Here is a 16,644-nt window from a genome sequence, read left to right as displayed (position 1 = left end):
TGTATTTATTTCAATGCTTTGTATATAATTTTAATAAAAACAAATTTAAATAAAATGCTAAGTGAACTTTTTATTAAAAATATAATTTATGGGATTTTTCTTAACAAATACAATCAAATAATTGTAATATACGAAAAAATTAGTCAAATGTATAGCATCCGTTTCTAAGTGAAAAACAAAGGACTTTAGGACTGCCGTAAAAGCAGAATGTCGACAATTATAAACAAAGTGCTGACGACGATGAAACAGCAGTTGTTGATCATCTTAGCCAACTCGCGCCAAGGATGTGTCTGAATACTCACAAATTGATCGCTCTATATTGATGGAGGAAAATAAATGATTTTAGCTTTCAAAAATTATAAAGAAATATACGAAATGCATTCGTTAATTTAAACGAAGGCTTGAGTAAAATGAATTTAGAAACCCACATGAGCCAAGCGCATACAAAGCAACAACCGCACAGCCGACACATTTATCAAAGACATCAACCAGTCAAACGGTTTCGCCTTGGGTGGATAGAGCTCCAGCCAGATTAAAGCCACATGCAACAAATAACAGAAGGCAGAGGTTCGCATAACATGCCGATAAGCATGCACTGAAATAAAAATAGAACAGATAGTTCGAAAATTTTCGTGTAGGAGCCAACTACTCACATATGTTAGGTATATAGGTGATGGGTGCATGCTTCGTGACGAACATCACACCCATGGAGATGACGAGGAACACCACCAATATTAGACCACCGCGTCGATAGCCGCGCAGCAAGAAAGACAAAACCAGCAACGTCTCACAGGCTGCAAAGAAAAACCACAGCCATATTTTGGAACACTTGATTTGCTCCATATCTGACGGCATAGCTACCCAAAATTGGCATCGTGTAAACGTTCCGGTAAAACGCGCCATTCCTTTCGATTATAAAATCAAACGATATGTCGCCGCTCATGGATTGGGCAATAGCTTGTTTATTATAACGGCTCGTATTGTTTGCTTCATTGACAATCTGCCATATACTTATTTGTTTGAAATGCCACTCGCTTAGCATGTTGTACAGTTCCACAGACAATGGCTTGCTATTGTCGCATTCTAGGATGATCGGCTCGCGTGTGCGGGGTGAAAATGATTCTATGCCCAATATAAGTTCACAATTAAGTCGTTCATGCGGCCAGTTTCGTTTCGTATCCACGCACCAAGTCCCGTATTCTGCGTTAGCGATGATCATGGTAACGTTGCCATTGGCATAGAGTATAAAACTGATATCGGGTTCACGTCGGGTGTTGCTCCCGTGGGCGGCGCTGCAGATGTTTGTCAAAAAACATATCAAAGCTGATATCAATTGATATCGATCTGAACCAACTTACTTGATAACTATTAAATCTGGTATCCATAGAATTTTCGATGCATCTTTGTAGCCGAAACTTATAGCGGCAACACCAAACGCATCCGCATTCCACCCAAGTCTGGGATCTTGCCAATACTAATCAGGAGGGGGAAGTAAAGAAAGATTGCATAAAATTGTAGTGAAATAATCATTACAAGAGTAAGAGCTCATTATTACACATGCTCTAAGATATAATTAAACTTTCAGAGCCGGTATGGCTTCAACTAAACTCTTAGCTCAGAGTTTTAATCGCTAATTTCATAATTTTACTTATACAGCTATACTTCCCGTTATGATTTCAATGTCAACGCTACTCACCAACGTTAAGTGCAAGCGTGTGTGTATAATAGACTTTTCATGATTATAAACGACCGATTTCAGTTGGAATGCATAATTGATCGACTCGAGATCCATGGGCACCGACTCGTTCGCGAAATTCTTTGTCAAATTTGCTAGAATGGAGTGAAAAGGGTCGAGCTCGTGTACTTCCTCCTCCATTTCTTCAGCTGTAAATACATAATTTGTTCGAGATAAGCAAATTCACTTACACACACACATTCTATAAAAATGCATTCGCTTACCGAAGCCATCGAATTGACAGTCGTAGTACCATTTCGCCGGAGTCGAGCCAAAACTACTGAAGCTCAGATAGTTAATTTCAAGTGGCGCGGGATCAGTGTAATTCAAAAGCGGGGTCTTCTGAAAACCCGGAATGTCAACGGAAAGTGTGCCATCTGCGGTAGGAAGAAAACACACACACACACATAAGTGGATTTGCGGAAATCTGTTTGTAGAGAGCGAGACATGTGCCCGCGAGATATTTTAAGCATAGTTTAACTACACTCGGCTTATCAGCTGCTCACTCACAATTATTTTATATATATACCGACACTTTTTTATTTTTTTACACATATTTACAAAGTATGTTTGCACAATGCCACTCCCACACGTCTAAATATACACATTTATAAATATACCTATGTGTATACATATATAAAGTATATATTTATTCATATATATGCATGAACGTACCCTTCGTTTGTATGATTTCGATGGGCGTCGGATCGTACATCGTCAAAATGTTTGGCACCGTACTTGTGGAGACGCGCAGTGAGGCCATGCGACTACGTATAGAGGAGAAGGAATTCTGGCCGGCGCCAATCACTGATAAAATAAAATAGAAATGCACAAAGAAACTCCTTTCAGTATTTTTCATTATCCATTTCAACCGCATACACACACATACAATGTACGGATGTGTATATATTTTGTTGTTCACTACGCACCCACTTCATAAACACGGTCCCTGGAGAGCGGCCTATCGTTGGTCGATAACAGGATGTGTGCATCCATCGGTGCAAGCACGTAGAATTTCAAATGCAACCGCTCATTGGAGTTCAATTTGTTGTTGACCAATTTGTGTATGTGAAAGAATTGCGTGTAGGCATATCCGCTGTTGACTATACGAAATTCCTTGCACGTATCCATTTGCGCCAAGGACACATTGTATTTGTTGGCGGCGGTGAGTTGAACGAAAAGCACTGTTAAAATGCATATTACCCAACTATAATTATTATATAACCTATACAAATGCATTGTAACTATTGCAAATTATATTCCGTTATAAGATTTTTTTAATTTTCCAATTATTTCAACGTTTCACAGCGAATGCTCCAGAGCAACTACTTCTAGATATATCGTTAAGAAGTTAAAGAGCTGCAGAATCGCCACTGCGTTAAGATAAACCTTAAGGTTGAGAGCAAGTGTGTAGGAAGTTATCAGCAAAGCATTATTAAGTATGCTCAGGAACTGTAAAAACGTACAGTGTATTCAAAATATATGAAAATTTTCCAAGATTTTTATGCCAATTAGAATTGCTAACTTCTAAAGTATTCCTGGTAACTATGAAGCAGATGAACTAGTCAGAACAGGCACGCCCCTACAATTAGACTCCGGAAAAGAGGGAATTTATATGATCTGGCTACGAGTAGATATTTTAATCGGCAAACATGACATGGCACGGAATGATATAAGAACTAATTTGCAGACATGCCATTAGACTGGGAACACAATAGAATGACTATTGTAGAACATCTTCGATGCGAGCGTAAAGCTTTTTATAGGATAAGAATCGCAACCATCGGACTACAGTTCCTGCACGATATTTCGGAGGTTCACGTACTGATAAACTTTATCATAAGCACGTGGGTGGTTCAGAGAGGAAACAATCGAGTGAGGGGATTATAGTCCCGGTGGTTTCACAATGGGTCTCCTAAACGCCCAGCTGCGTCGTCAGACAGCCACTCTACCTACCTAGTTATTAGCACTTCGTCGATACACGTATTTACATTTTTGTACTCATTATAATATTATATAATCATCATCACATTAACCAAGGAAAAGTGTAACAACGAACAACAATAGTTTTTTAAATATATCAGTTTCCAGTAACATTTGAAATTACTCACAAATGTCTCAATAAAATCCCTCAAATTGAAACCACGTCTTATAAAGAAAAACTTTTAGTTAGTGGCAACTCCATTATCTTGTCAGCTGTATAAACAGCTGTTCCGACGTTGTGTTTACAGTGGCAAGTCGCGAATGTAGTTGAAAATGGAGAGGAGAAAATTGAGCTCAATTTTAGTGTTAATAAAGAATTGTTATATTAATAAATTAACCCAAATGAATTAGTGAAGGAAACCGCACATATTTAACGAAACTAAAGTGACTTCTATAACAAAAAGTTAAATTTTATTGCTATAATTTGCTGCCAGAGGCTCTCTGGTGGGCTAATCTTGTGCTGCTTCAGTCCGTCTGCGTATGAAAACGATAAGCTAACAGAGAGTTGCGCTCAATATTATGTTATTGTTGGGGAAATAGCTCCACACGACATGCTTGCTTGTATTTGAAGCGATAGCTATGAGCTTTTTGAAGACGTGCTGGCAAGGTCTGGCGATTAGTCACATTTAGATTTTCTCCGCGAGCAGTTCTGATGGGATATTATCGCGGTGTTTGAAGTGTTGCTGTATTAAATGTTGGTATATAACAGGTGCAATCAGAACGACCAGAGCAGTGCGTCAAACGTGATAAGTGATTTGGCGTTGGAGGGAAATTAATTTACACAACAATTAAATGAACTGTTATGACTTGACATAAACGTGGTCGTTATGAGCAATTATCATTGAACAATTAATTACAAATACGTATAAGAAGCGTGAAAATCGTTTGGCGATAGCTAAAAAGCGTTAAACAATAATTAATCAACAATCAACATTAAATCCTAAAATATTTTCTATAATCCAAGGTAAGCGGTATATTCCTACATTTTGTATAAAAATTAAAAACAAACACGCAGATTTTAGCCTGCTGTAATATTTTTTAAATGTAAATATGTATGTATCTACGCCTTCAAAATTATTGGCGCTGTCTGCACTGTGTGCACACTTTCACACCTCAGACTAACATACTTAATTTAATTTTTTAAATTTATTAAATAGGTATCCAAAAGAAGTCACCAAAAGCCAGATTTGTTGTAAAAACATAGTCTTACATATGTATGTAAGTATGCGTAAAGGTGTATCATGAAAGTATATAAACGTTGGTGGATGCATATACGAACACGCATTTAGGTAGTTGGAAAAAGAAAGTTTTTGGCGCTGCTTCTGCTTTGCTTATTATACAGCCATAAGCATGAATATGTACGATTATACTTTTATATACATATGTCTACCAAAATATTTGTCTGTCTGCGGCTTTACTAACTCACAAATTCAGCTTATCAGCTTAAATTCACGCTCTCGCACGCTGCTATTTCGTGCTGCGTTTTTTAGCGGTTGAAATATTTTTTATTTTTGTATTTCTACATGCCACATTTTAAATATAAAGTGCTCTTTGGCGCAAAACTTAAAGAAGCGCGTTAAGTGAGTTTAAATATAATTAAAATTCAAACAAACTTTGAAAAATTTATGAATAAAACTAACTACTTCCTGCCAACAACTAGTAGTAGATATGCTGGTTTATCATATATTTGCATTTCTCACTTGAGCAACAGGCTATCAGTCTTATATTAAGTTTCAAACGTCATGCTGTGTTCTGTGCTCAACCGCTGCCAATGAACTCTAAATATTTTCTTCGCTATACCTTTTCAATCTATAATTTTTTCTGTTAACTCTTTCTTCTTCTACTTTTAATTTCCTTGGCACTTTGCCAGCGGTAGTCAGCATTAATTCTTTTATTAGCCATATTCGTTTGGCGATTGTTGTCTCATTGTTAGTATATTCACACACACCACCATATCGTCATTCGACCATATGTCATCGCGTGTCAAATTTGCGTTTTCTTTTGAACAACACTTTTGTACTCAGCAAATTTTACTTCTTGCACATATATGCATACACATGTACACTTTTTGTATACTTATATACTCTGAAATAGTTACTTTGGTTTCCTACAGTTTTGAATTCTTCATTTATCGAATGATCTGCCTTGGTTTTAGCTTTCTTCTCTGATATATTAGTATTTCTGTAAATACTTTCTATGTAAATTTTGTTTTTATTTTAAGGTCTCTCTTCAGTTAATATGTTTGTTTGCATTTCATTCCAAAACATGAATTTACAACACATATCCGTATACAATTGCGTTTGTTTTTAAGGTCATCTAGTATTTTTTATACCCTCAACAGGGTATTTTAAGTTTGCCACGAATTTTGTAACACCCAAAAGGCAGCGTCGGAGAGCCTATAAAATATAAAATAATAAATGTATACATATATGGTATACTATATCTGATCAGCATGGCAAGCCATGTACGTCCGTCTGTATATACGCGAACTAGCCTCGCAGTTTTTGAGATATCGAACCTTTCCAGACGTCCTTTCCTCGCCACGAAGCTGCTCATTTGTCGAAACCATATATATAGTATACACGTATAGCTGAAAGACAAACTAAACGAACAAAACCAAGTTCTTATTAAATGTAAAAGGTATTATCGATTTTTTTTCTTGTTTTGTTTTAAATTTACCACGGCCAGCATCTCTTTAGCAGCCAGTCGCATCAAGCGTTTCCTGTGTGTTGAGATTCATTGTCAAGTCGTCGCTGACCATCGGGTCATCTTAGGGAAACTAGTTTCGGCTTAATTGTAAAAATATACACACATACATACATACATGTGTAGTTATAAAAGTTTCAACATTTTATGTTTTTCATCTTCTTGTTTGATTGGCATTATATAGCGCATCAGCTTTGTAACATTTCGTAATAAAGCTTTTCCGTATAAGGTGCACAGGAGGTCAGAAATGTGGTCCAAAAATAAACCAGTTTGGCAAAAAAAAATATTTAAAGTTTGTTACATTAATTAAATCAAGCGCCATTAATCAGCAAAAAAAAAATAAATTTAACGCCTAAAACAATGGCGCGAGCTTAAAGGGTTCGTACCAATGTCACATTTTACAAGTGTTAGTTTTATGTGCGTTTTTATTATATAATTTAACTAGTTACAATCATTATTAATGGAAAGAGTATCCAAGTTCGAAAGTACAAAAGCCATTCTCAGGTGTCAAAAGAACGACAGCACTTTGTTATTTGTTGACTTTTTGGCGGTAGTATATTACACCTGTTAGTTAGTTAGACTGCAATTTAAGCAACCGTGAAGTCAACACTTAAAGTAAAAAACAAACATAATAAAACAGGAGAAGATTATATTTGTCAAAGCCAACAAAAGGTGCGCCAACTCCACAGCTTTATACAACTATTGGCACTTCTATAACTGCATGGCGTTACATATTATTCAAGTGATTTGGAATAAGTTACTGAATAGAAAGCTCCCTTGTGGAAATTGATGGTTTGACTTCAACGGACTTCGTTATGACAAATGCTGGCATTTATTTGACAAATGCATGTGTATTAATAATAATTTATGCATATTTCCTGTCTTCACAATATTTGTCATTGCTGTGGAAGCACAGTTAAGGCAAGCAAATGCTTTACTGCTTGAACAGCACCGTTACTGCGTCGTTGACACGCTTACGCGCCTCAATTTCGCTAGAGATGGTGCGAGCACTCGTTACAAATGGATGCGTAAACAAGCAATTTAGCCAAGTAACGAGATATGAAAGCGCTATAGGTACATTGTGTGCAGAGTACGCGCATGCGCCGATGAATTTTGCAAACAAAAGTGCGAAAATATTTAAAATGCTCTACAGCATTCCACTCGAAGAGAAATATATATAGGCTTATTGTGGCAACATTAACTTGGAGATTGTAATAACACGTGCCACAGAGACTTATGATAAAGAAATGAGAAATTTATAAAACAACAGCAAGCAAAAAATTTAATGGAATGCTAATGAAGTGACAATCTTTGGGCGTATGGATATCGAGTGCGTTCTGGATACGTAAACTCAAAGCTGTTGTTGCTGTATTTGCCAAGTAGATATGAGCAAATGCGTATTTGTCGAAATCACTATAGCATATAGCGTCATTATAAACTGATCGGTCAAAATCAAGTCCTTGTATAGCAAACGTTTTTATGTGACAAGATATCTTCTTGAAAAAAGTTTGGCATGCATTATTGTCGAATGCAACGCTACAATTCGATAATAAATTATTCAGATCGTATCACTATAGCATATAGCTGCCTTACAAACTGACCGATCAGCTGTGCAGGGTATTATGACAACGTTGATATATTTTATGGTTTTCTAACTCACTTATAAATTTGAATGTTTGATAGTAGGCTCATTTTTGCGGATAATTAAACGTCTAAAGTTCTCGTTCTTCAAACGGGTTTGCCTATTTTCGCAATCTTTTTGTTGTTTATTTTCATTATGCTAATTTGTTGTTTTAAATTTTTTGTTAAAACCAGTTTGCTCAGAACTAGGAAGTATTCTGCGCGAAAGATGTTCTGAAATCGATTATATACCCTCTTTAAAGAGGGTCGCTCTACAATCGATAAACTTGTCGTTAAATTGTCTTTGGTCATTTATAAAGTTTAGAATCCACGAAAATATTTCTGTACAACTAAAAACTTGTTCGTGCTTCGAAATATGTTGCAAGCTGTGCCAACCCACAGCCTGTCAAAGTCTGACATACTCGCACATAGGTATATCGTATGAATAAACTAGACAAACATACAAATACGAAGGCAGCCGGCCGGCAAGAGGTTTATCATATTTGAACTTTGCTCTACTGTCGTCATGCGACTGTTATCAGTAAAGGCAGTTTTGCAGAGCTTATCGCTAGCGCGCTTATCAAAATTTCTATGTTATACTGAAATGTCGCAAAAACTGACTTTGTTTTCTATTTGATTTTCTTGCAGCTCTTTCTCTCTTGAATCGAACTGAGCAGAACCGTCCAAAATGCTGACCTGCTTTATTATTATTTTCGTGATATTATTCTGCAGCTTTTATTTTGCCAAAACCTCTAAGGAGATGCCAAAGAATTGGTATGAGCTGAAAACGGAGCTGCGCTACCAATACATTGGCCTAGTTGGCCTGATACACGATTTCACATATCGATCACGCGATCGCGTTGGTGAGTTCTAGTGCTTAACTGCGTTTTATGCATTGTAATTAAAGTTATTGTTTGAAATACTATTGCTATATGGCTATGCTTACGCAATCCTATATTTCGCTTTTATTGACTAAACAATTTATTGAATGCAAATATTTTACTTTTACTTTAGCGCTTTATAAGCAACCTGGACGTGTAGCTGTAATTACGGGTGGCAACCGTGGCATTGGACTTCGCATTGTGGAGAAACTACTGGCCTGTGATATAACGGTTATAATGGGTAAGTTGGAATGCTTCCAAATACTACTGATTTAAATTCAGGTTATTAAAATGAAAAAAAAACTCGATTTACAAATAATTTTCAGCAAACAGCAAAACTTTTGTTTTATAAGTTAACAAGTCTAATCCTCGATCTGTGCGCTTGGAGTCCAGTATCATATATAAAATTGTATTTTGCTTTCATAAAAATCTCTCTAATATGCATACACACATATAAAGACTACACACCTATATTATATAGAGATATTTTAGGTGTACTAAGATTTCATTTGTACGTGAGTTAAATGTTAAATGATTGCTTAGCTCACAGACCCTAAATCTACAGAGCATGCACGTTGTAAGCGTCCTTGCCGGCAAAGCTTCTTCGTTGACGTACAGTACATTTGCAACAAAAACTCATTACTCAATACCAACAGACGTTGTAGAATTTATTGCAGACGTGCACATATTTTTAATTAGCTGAGTCAGGCGCCAAATATTAAATTATAAAGCTTAAATTTGTTGTACAAATGCGCGACTTACACAAACATTGAACTTGATATGTGTATAAAGCCTTAAAAGCTTCAACGGAAGTTACTGCCAATTTCTTTTCTTCATCGCTGAACGCGCAATATGCCTAAAAGTATGCTTACAATTACCAAACAATTGCTATCAACTCTTCGTATAGCATACATTTAGGCACGATTTTTAGATTTTAAGCTCGTTTCTTATGTTGGCCGTTTGCTTGTATTTCAGGTGTTCGTGATACCGTTAGCGCCGAAGCTGCGGTCACTTCCGTTGTCGACCTCACCACAAGCGGCGGCAAACTGATATGTGAGCCACTTGACATTGGCGATCTGACGTCCGTTAAGACATTCGCTGAAAAGGTGAAAGCGCGCTTCAACAAAGTGGACTTACTAATAAACAATGGTGCGTTTAAAACTCCCTTATTTGCAAAATTATAATATCAAATATCAATTCATCCATAGCTGGCATCATGTTTGCGCCCTTCAAGCTGACCGCCGATGGTTTCGAATCACATTTCGCTACCAACTACTTGGGTCACTTCCTGCTTACTCATCTACTTTTGCCCGAGCTAAAAGCAGCCGGCAAAGAAGGCAAAAACGCGCGCATTGTGAACATTTCCTCCTGCGTGAATTTGATTGGACGCATCAATTATAACGACATCAATGGACTGTAAGTACAGTTAACTGTACCTCACTAGTTTTTGGAAATTATTTGTTACACTTCTCGTTCGCAGCAAAAATTATTACCCCGGCAGCGCGTACAGTCAATCGAAATTGGCACAAATCCTCGCTACACGTCACCTGCAAACGATCTTGGACGCACAGACGGCGCATGTGCAGGTGAATGCTGTGCATCCGGGCATTGTAGACACCGATCTATTCGAGCACAGCGCCACCACTTATGTGCCGTTCATGAAGAAACTTTTATTCAAAAATCCCGAGCAGGGTTCACGCACCGTCGTCTTTGCCGCCATCGACCCGAAGCTGGAAGGCAAGGGTGGCAGCTACTTGAGCAATGGTGGACTTGGCCAAATGCATAGAGATGCGAAGGATCCAGCTAAATGTAAGAAATCATTCAAATTCTCGTGCGAACTGTTGAAAATCGAAGATTTTGGCAATGGAAAAATTTGATGCAAAACGTGTGAGCAACAATATAGCCTATATGCCAACGGATTTTCCATCATAAAACACATATACATACTTTTTCAATATTTTTAAGCCACTAAGAATACTGTATGCAAGTTATAACTGTTTCAGCATACCAGTTATTTCAATTTTAGATTTTGAAAGTTTTGTATTTTATATAGAATTATATAAAGAACATTCCATTTCCATCTAAATGGCAATAACCACATCAATTTCTCTTATTTATATTTTTATAAACTAGTACTGATCCAAACACAAATAACATTTGTATTAATCTGTATTAGCCGTAGTAAAAGCATTTAAATGTGAGTGTATTTATGTTAATAATTAAACTAAACTACAATTGTATTTATTTACATATGTGAATAAATTAATATTTTTATATGAAATATAAACGTATATATTTTTAAATGAAGTGGTTATGGCAATCTAATCACCTGACATTGATTTGACAGCTGTTGACTGTTTTCTAAGCACGAATCTGTTCTAAGAGTTACGGGATTAAAAAAAAAATAAACAATTTCGAGTTTTACAGACGTGAATATATTTGATTTTATTTTGTTGATGAATATCAACAGATTATAGGTGCGTATCGATCACGGCTGAATGTGAGGGCATTGAGAAAAAACGAATCCGATGGGCTTTCATGATAAATATGTTTCGAATTGTTAGCAAGTCAAGCAACATTAAATATGTCGAAAAGTGCTAATTATAACTTACATATTCCCCAATTAGAATCTAAAACCTACAAACTAGTTGAAAATCATCTCTTTAACACATTCGTTGATGGTCGATAGACAGGATTTTCTGCTTCTAAATTTTGGAAATTACTTTCAACCCCTGATTTTATAATTTCCTCAATTTTATAATTTCCTCCGTCCCTATCTTTTGTTAGATATGTCCCAAATTTGCACATTCAAACAAAATGCTTAGGGCTCTTACGAACAAGTCCGGCACATGTTCATAGAAAGGCATTTAACAAGAAGTATAACAAGGTGCTTGCAATACATGTTGTTACAGCTGTGTATACTTCAACATACCTAAATATTTTCGAGCGCATTCAAAGCACTCGACGGACACATTAAAATGTCATAAATCAACGAAAAATAATAGATCTCAACTATAACGCCACACTATTTTGGCAACGAAAGCTACGGTAAAGAAAATATTTTGTCTATTAATAATAGGGATATTAGTCAAAAATAAATAATAATAAACCAGAGCTGTCGAGGCGCGATTTCATCAATCAACAACACTTTTGTTTAACAAAGTAACAGTTGAAATGCCCGCGAGCAGCGCGTCACACCATTTGACAGCGTATGAGTCAGCATTGGCGGGCAGCGAGGAGCGGTACTCATATGTTGATGATATTAATGGTGCTCTTCACTTTATATTAATTAAAAAATACCTAAAACACCAGGAAGTGTATTTAGTTGTACGCTAGTAACCTAACCTAACTAATCAACAAAGTAACAATAAAATCATGTCTTATAATATATTATAAGGTGGGTCTTCTATTTTAAAATACCAACTGTAGCGCCAACAAAGACACAGCGCGCTACTTGCAGGCAGAGCTTCAACAAGCTTATTGAAAACATTTCCAAGAAAAAGCTAAAAACAAACTTAAATGAATGTGAATGGGTAAAAAAAACTCGACAAGTTTTGCGGTAATGAAATAAACATTATAATTTTACATTTACTTTAATGACGAAAAGTCGAAAAGTCAAACGAAATTTATAGGTTAAAATTTCCAAAAATTAACAAGTGGCTGCTTTCTTAGCAAACCGTGGCGAAATTATAGTCTTATATACAAAATAAAATAAGTTATATATATATGATATAGGGTGCCTAAAAATGGTCGCTTAACCCTGCTTTTTTAACTTTGTCTCTAATTTGGTTTTTGCAAATTGGAAAATTGCTGTTGATTGATATGATGGAGTGATATTTAATAAATAATCATGCCAAATTTCAAGTAAAACGACTTAGAGCTTGAAATATCATGACGATCGCTTCGACCAGTCATTTCAAGAAAAACGCGTTTAAAGTATTATATTAAGCCAAGTTCAAACCTGCCGAGTCGCCACGACAGCCAAACAACTTTAGCGACTTAAAAAATTATATGAATCTTAAAAAATCCTTTTAGAGAGCTACTTTTGAGTATTAAATTAGCGAAATATGAAAATAATAATTTCTTTTTTAATTTCTGAGCCAGAATTACCCCTTAGTAAAAAATTTAACCATTAGCCATGCGCTAAATTTTGTACGTATATACAGGAGGCATCACCCTGTATGATAATTTCATTACGATTTTTATTCTCTTTTCAGTAATTTGATTTCGTAAAAGCAAAGTACAACTATGTGAGTAAAAAAAGAAAAGAAAATCAAACTTACGACACAAACTTCTCTAATTCACCACAACCTGCTCGAATTACAAAATATTTGCAATTTGTTCTAATTGATTGCCACACAGACGCATTTATTGTAGATTTTATTTGGTAGAAGCCATAACGCACTACATATATACATACATATTTATATATGAATGCGCATAAAAAAAGTTAACCTCAACTTTTTGTTGATGAGTTTGCCGCATAAAACTCCATTGCATACAGTTGCTATTTTATTATATTTTTACATACATATTTGCTTTTTGCACATTCTCGAATATTTCGTTTCATTTTACGACTTATTACTCAAATACAATAGATTTTCAATTAATTAAATTTGTAAATGTTTTCAATTATTTTTTGGGTAAGCCCAATTGAATAGTAAAATGAAGAAGTCGCCGCTGTTTATTTAGTTTGTATTTCATTCAATTCGATACGTCGAGTAATTAAACACTGAAAAGTATGTTAAGTGCTAAATAAAAATTTGCCGAATAATTTTATCGCCGTTCTCCCGTATATTCGTAGTTTGTATTAATAATTGGCAAAGTTTTTAGTTTCTTTGTGTTTTCTTTGTCTTTAACAATGGCTTCTAAATTTGTTGAAAATCATCAAAAATCAAGCAAAACCTTCGATTGTACGCAACCATTTGTCACGCATGCGCTTGAATCAAGGCACATTCCCATTGCCAGAACTGACACCATTAACCTCAACCACGCAATATTGCTCTGCTATAGCGATTACATAACGCACAACAACAACTACAACTACGTTGTAATCCTTTTTGATTTATGTTGCCACCAAAACGCAACACTCAACACTAGCAACTTATATGCGACGCATGCTAACTTGTGAACTCGATTTGTTTGTGTGTGCGCAGGCGCATACCGTCACCACCGACAGTCAACTCATGGCGATTTCATCATTGCGCGCGCACGACTTTCAGCTCAGGCACTCTACAGTTAATATTTCCATTATTACGGCAGTGTTGCACGTTGCGATTAGTTGTTGCGTGTTAACAACAAGTGGCGGGCAACAGAGGCGGTGGACGAAACAAACAAAAAAAAAAAACCGAAAATAGAAATGCGTGCGACCACCAAACAACAACAAACAGTTGGGCAGATGAACAGATTGTTGCACGTGTTCTGCTGCTACAACACCGACACTGCCACTCCTGCCAATGCAGCTGCTACGAATAAACTCGGCCGCTTGTGCTACCAACATTCTCCACTTTTGTGTTATTTTTCCAAGCTATGAGTTGCAATTTAATTTGTGGCAAGATAGGTCACTTGCCACTTGCGATTGCTGTTGGAAACGTGCAACCATTTATTAAGTTGCCACAACAAGCCGTTATCGCATGCAAATATGCCAGTTAATTCGTAATTTGTAATCAACAGCATATTGCCACAACGAGTGCCACTAGCCTGTGCAACAGCTCAAATGCATCAAGGGCTGTTTAAAGTGGGTGGAGCTCTCGCTGTGTCCGGCACTTTATCGCCACCGCTACATCTGCTCGAGTAAGCGTAGCTACTGCACGCTTAACGGCAATCTGCAACATGCCAAGTGCAACATGAACGCACAATTTGTCTGCTGCTCAACGGGGCGCAATGCTTCGAAATGCAAATTCGAATCTGTTGCGCTGGCTTGCCCTGCAGCGCAATAAATCTTTAAGCCACTTCAACTTATGCTAATACATACCAATCTCGCTCAGTGGCAGCCGCACAGCCGCGCATACATACATATGTACAGGCACGCCAACCGCTGTGGACGCACACTTCAGCTGTCCATCCAGAAGCAGACGAAACAAATCGTTTTCAGAATTGGAGCAGAAAATTGTGGGTTTGTTGTTGTATTTGGTTGTTGTCGCTCATTGTATTACTCCAGAGTTGTTGAAAAGCGTGAAGATTGCTGGACAAATTGCGAAATGCAAGATGTAGATATCAACGTGGCGCCACAATTGCAAGTGGCATGAACAGTACGCTTAAAAAAGTAAAATAGTTACTTAAACTTGCAACAAATTATTTAAATCTACAATGGCTTTTCGAATGTGCTTTACTTTTACATTATCGTATTCAATTAATATATATAGTTTTGCTGCCTAGGTGCTTGGTCTTTCGAAATATTATGTGAGGTTAAGACAGTCTATCGCTTAAGCATTCGAAAGGTATAGTTTCTTCAAAACCCGAAATAATTAACCAAAATGAAGCTGGGAATCACAAGCAAGATTTTTCCGACTTTTGCCAGTCAATTGAAGAGTGCTGTTTAGAAACATATAGAGATCCAGCTAACGCATCAGTCATATCTGTAGACCTCAAAGCCTGGAAACATGAACCAGATACCGCTGTGCCAAACAATTATCTCGGCAATATCATGCAAATATCATCAAAAAAGAGATATCACCAACTGCAAAGCACGGCTCTCCCGAATTCCAATTTGTCTGATCTACATGTTTCCTTTCGGTCCCTAATTGCCGATACCAAAAATAAACACCAAAACATGCCAAGTCTTCAGAGGAATTCCATGAAATAGGCTTTTCTTGAATAACACTCTTGCATGCATACACACACTTTAGAAATATGAGCTATGCAACAATAATAATAACAATAACCACAGAGAGAGTGAGTGTAGCACACTTACGCCGATCTCCGTAGATGAGTAATCAGACCGAATTCTTTGTCATTGTTGCAGCGGCCAAAAAATTTAATTGTCAGAGCTTATTTATGGCTTGATTAATATAAAACCGATTTAAGCTCAAATTAGTTGGTAATAATGTCAAGTACATACCTTTGACCTTTCCCTACCAAATTTTACGCTTAACTTTTAACAAATTTTCAAAAACAAAATTTTCTTTGTAGAAACAAAAATACTTTTCGCATACTGCACATAATTAACATCAGATGAAATATCAAAATTTCAGTAAACACGAAAAGAAAGTCTTATTGGGGCGTGTACTATCAGTATGTCAGTAAATTGTAAAGCAAGTGCATTTGTAAGTTGCATAATATGGCAGCACCACTGGCAACAAATTCACTCAATACTTATGCATAAAAAAAAATAAGTCAATTGTTGTCAAATCGGATCTTCAGATAAAAGAAGAATAAGCACTTACCTCAAACATATTGTCAATTCATCGCTGGCGATTGTCAAGCACTGCCTGGAAATAAACGAAAAGTAGAAAAATTTATGAAAAAACAAACGCAATTATTGCAAGCTAAGAAGAGTGTGGGTAAACAAAAGACCATCACTTTGGTATTACGCATGTACTTGGCATGCGATCAGATGTGACGAAATGCGATCAGTTGAGATACAAAGAGATTTTATACGGAGATTGCATTGTGCCACACAAGCCACAGACACAGCTACATACAAACAAACAGGTAAAAGCATAAATTTTCAATGTCTGATGCAATGGCAGGGTTTCTGCTCCATTCATTAGTATTTTT

At 36.5% G+C, this 16,644-nt stretch overlaps 2 protein-coding genes across 2 annotated transcripts; one reads left to right on the top strand and one right to left on the bottom strand.

Moving 5' to 3' along the window:
- Positions 1-50: 50 nt before the first annotated feature.
- NtR (neuronal acetylcholine receptor subunit NtR) lies at positions 51-3,065 on the bottom strand. Its single transcript, XM_014245195.3, has 9 exons — positions 2,665-3,065; positions 2,411-2,542; positions 1,960-2,112; positions 1,697-1,884; positions 1,359-1,474; positions 862-1,292; positions 654-794; positions 429-595; positions 51-314 (listed from the first exon to the last, which is right to left on the bottom strand). The coding sequence occupies exons 1-9, from the start codon at positions 2,972-2,974 to the stop codon at positions 186-188; spliced, it is 1,767 nt and encodes a 588-aa protein (XP_014100670.3). The 5' UTR covers positions 2,975-3,065; the 3' UTR covers positions 51-185.
- Positions 3,066-3,994: 929 nt separating this feature from the next.
- LOC106625373 (polyprenol dehydrogenase) lies at positions 3,995-11,359 on the top strand. Its single transcript, XM_014245193.3, has 6 exons — positions 3,995-4,682; positions 8,693-8,907; positions 9,059-9,166; positions 9,901-10,074; positions 10,134-10,341; positions 10,406-11,359. The coding sequence occupies exons 2-6, from the start codon at positions 8,733-8,735 to the stop codon at positions 10,800-10,802; spliced, it is 1,062 nt and encodes a 353-aa protein (XP_014100668.2). The 5' UTR covers positions 3,995-4,682; positions 8,693-8,732; the 3' UTR covers positions 10,803-11,359.
- Positions 11,360-16,644: the final 5,285 nt, after the last annotated feature.

Source organism: Bactrocera oleae, chromosome 4, assembly GCF_042242935.1.
Source record: "Bactrocera oleae isolate idBacOlea1 chromosome 4, idBacOlea1, whole genome shotgun sequence".
Classification (NCBI taxonomy): Eukaryota; Metazoa; Arthropoda; class Insecta; order Diptera; family Tephritidae; genus Bactrocera; species Bactrocera oleae.
Note: the sequence above shows the minus strand (reverse complement) of the source record. Positions and strands in the feature narration are given on the sequence as shown.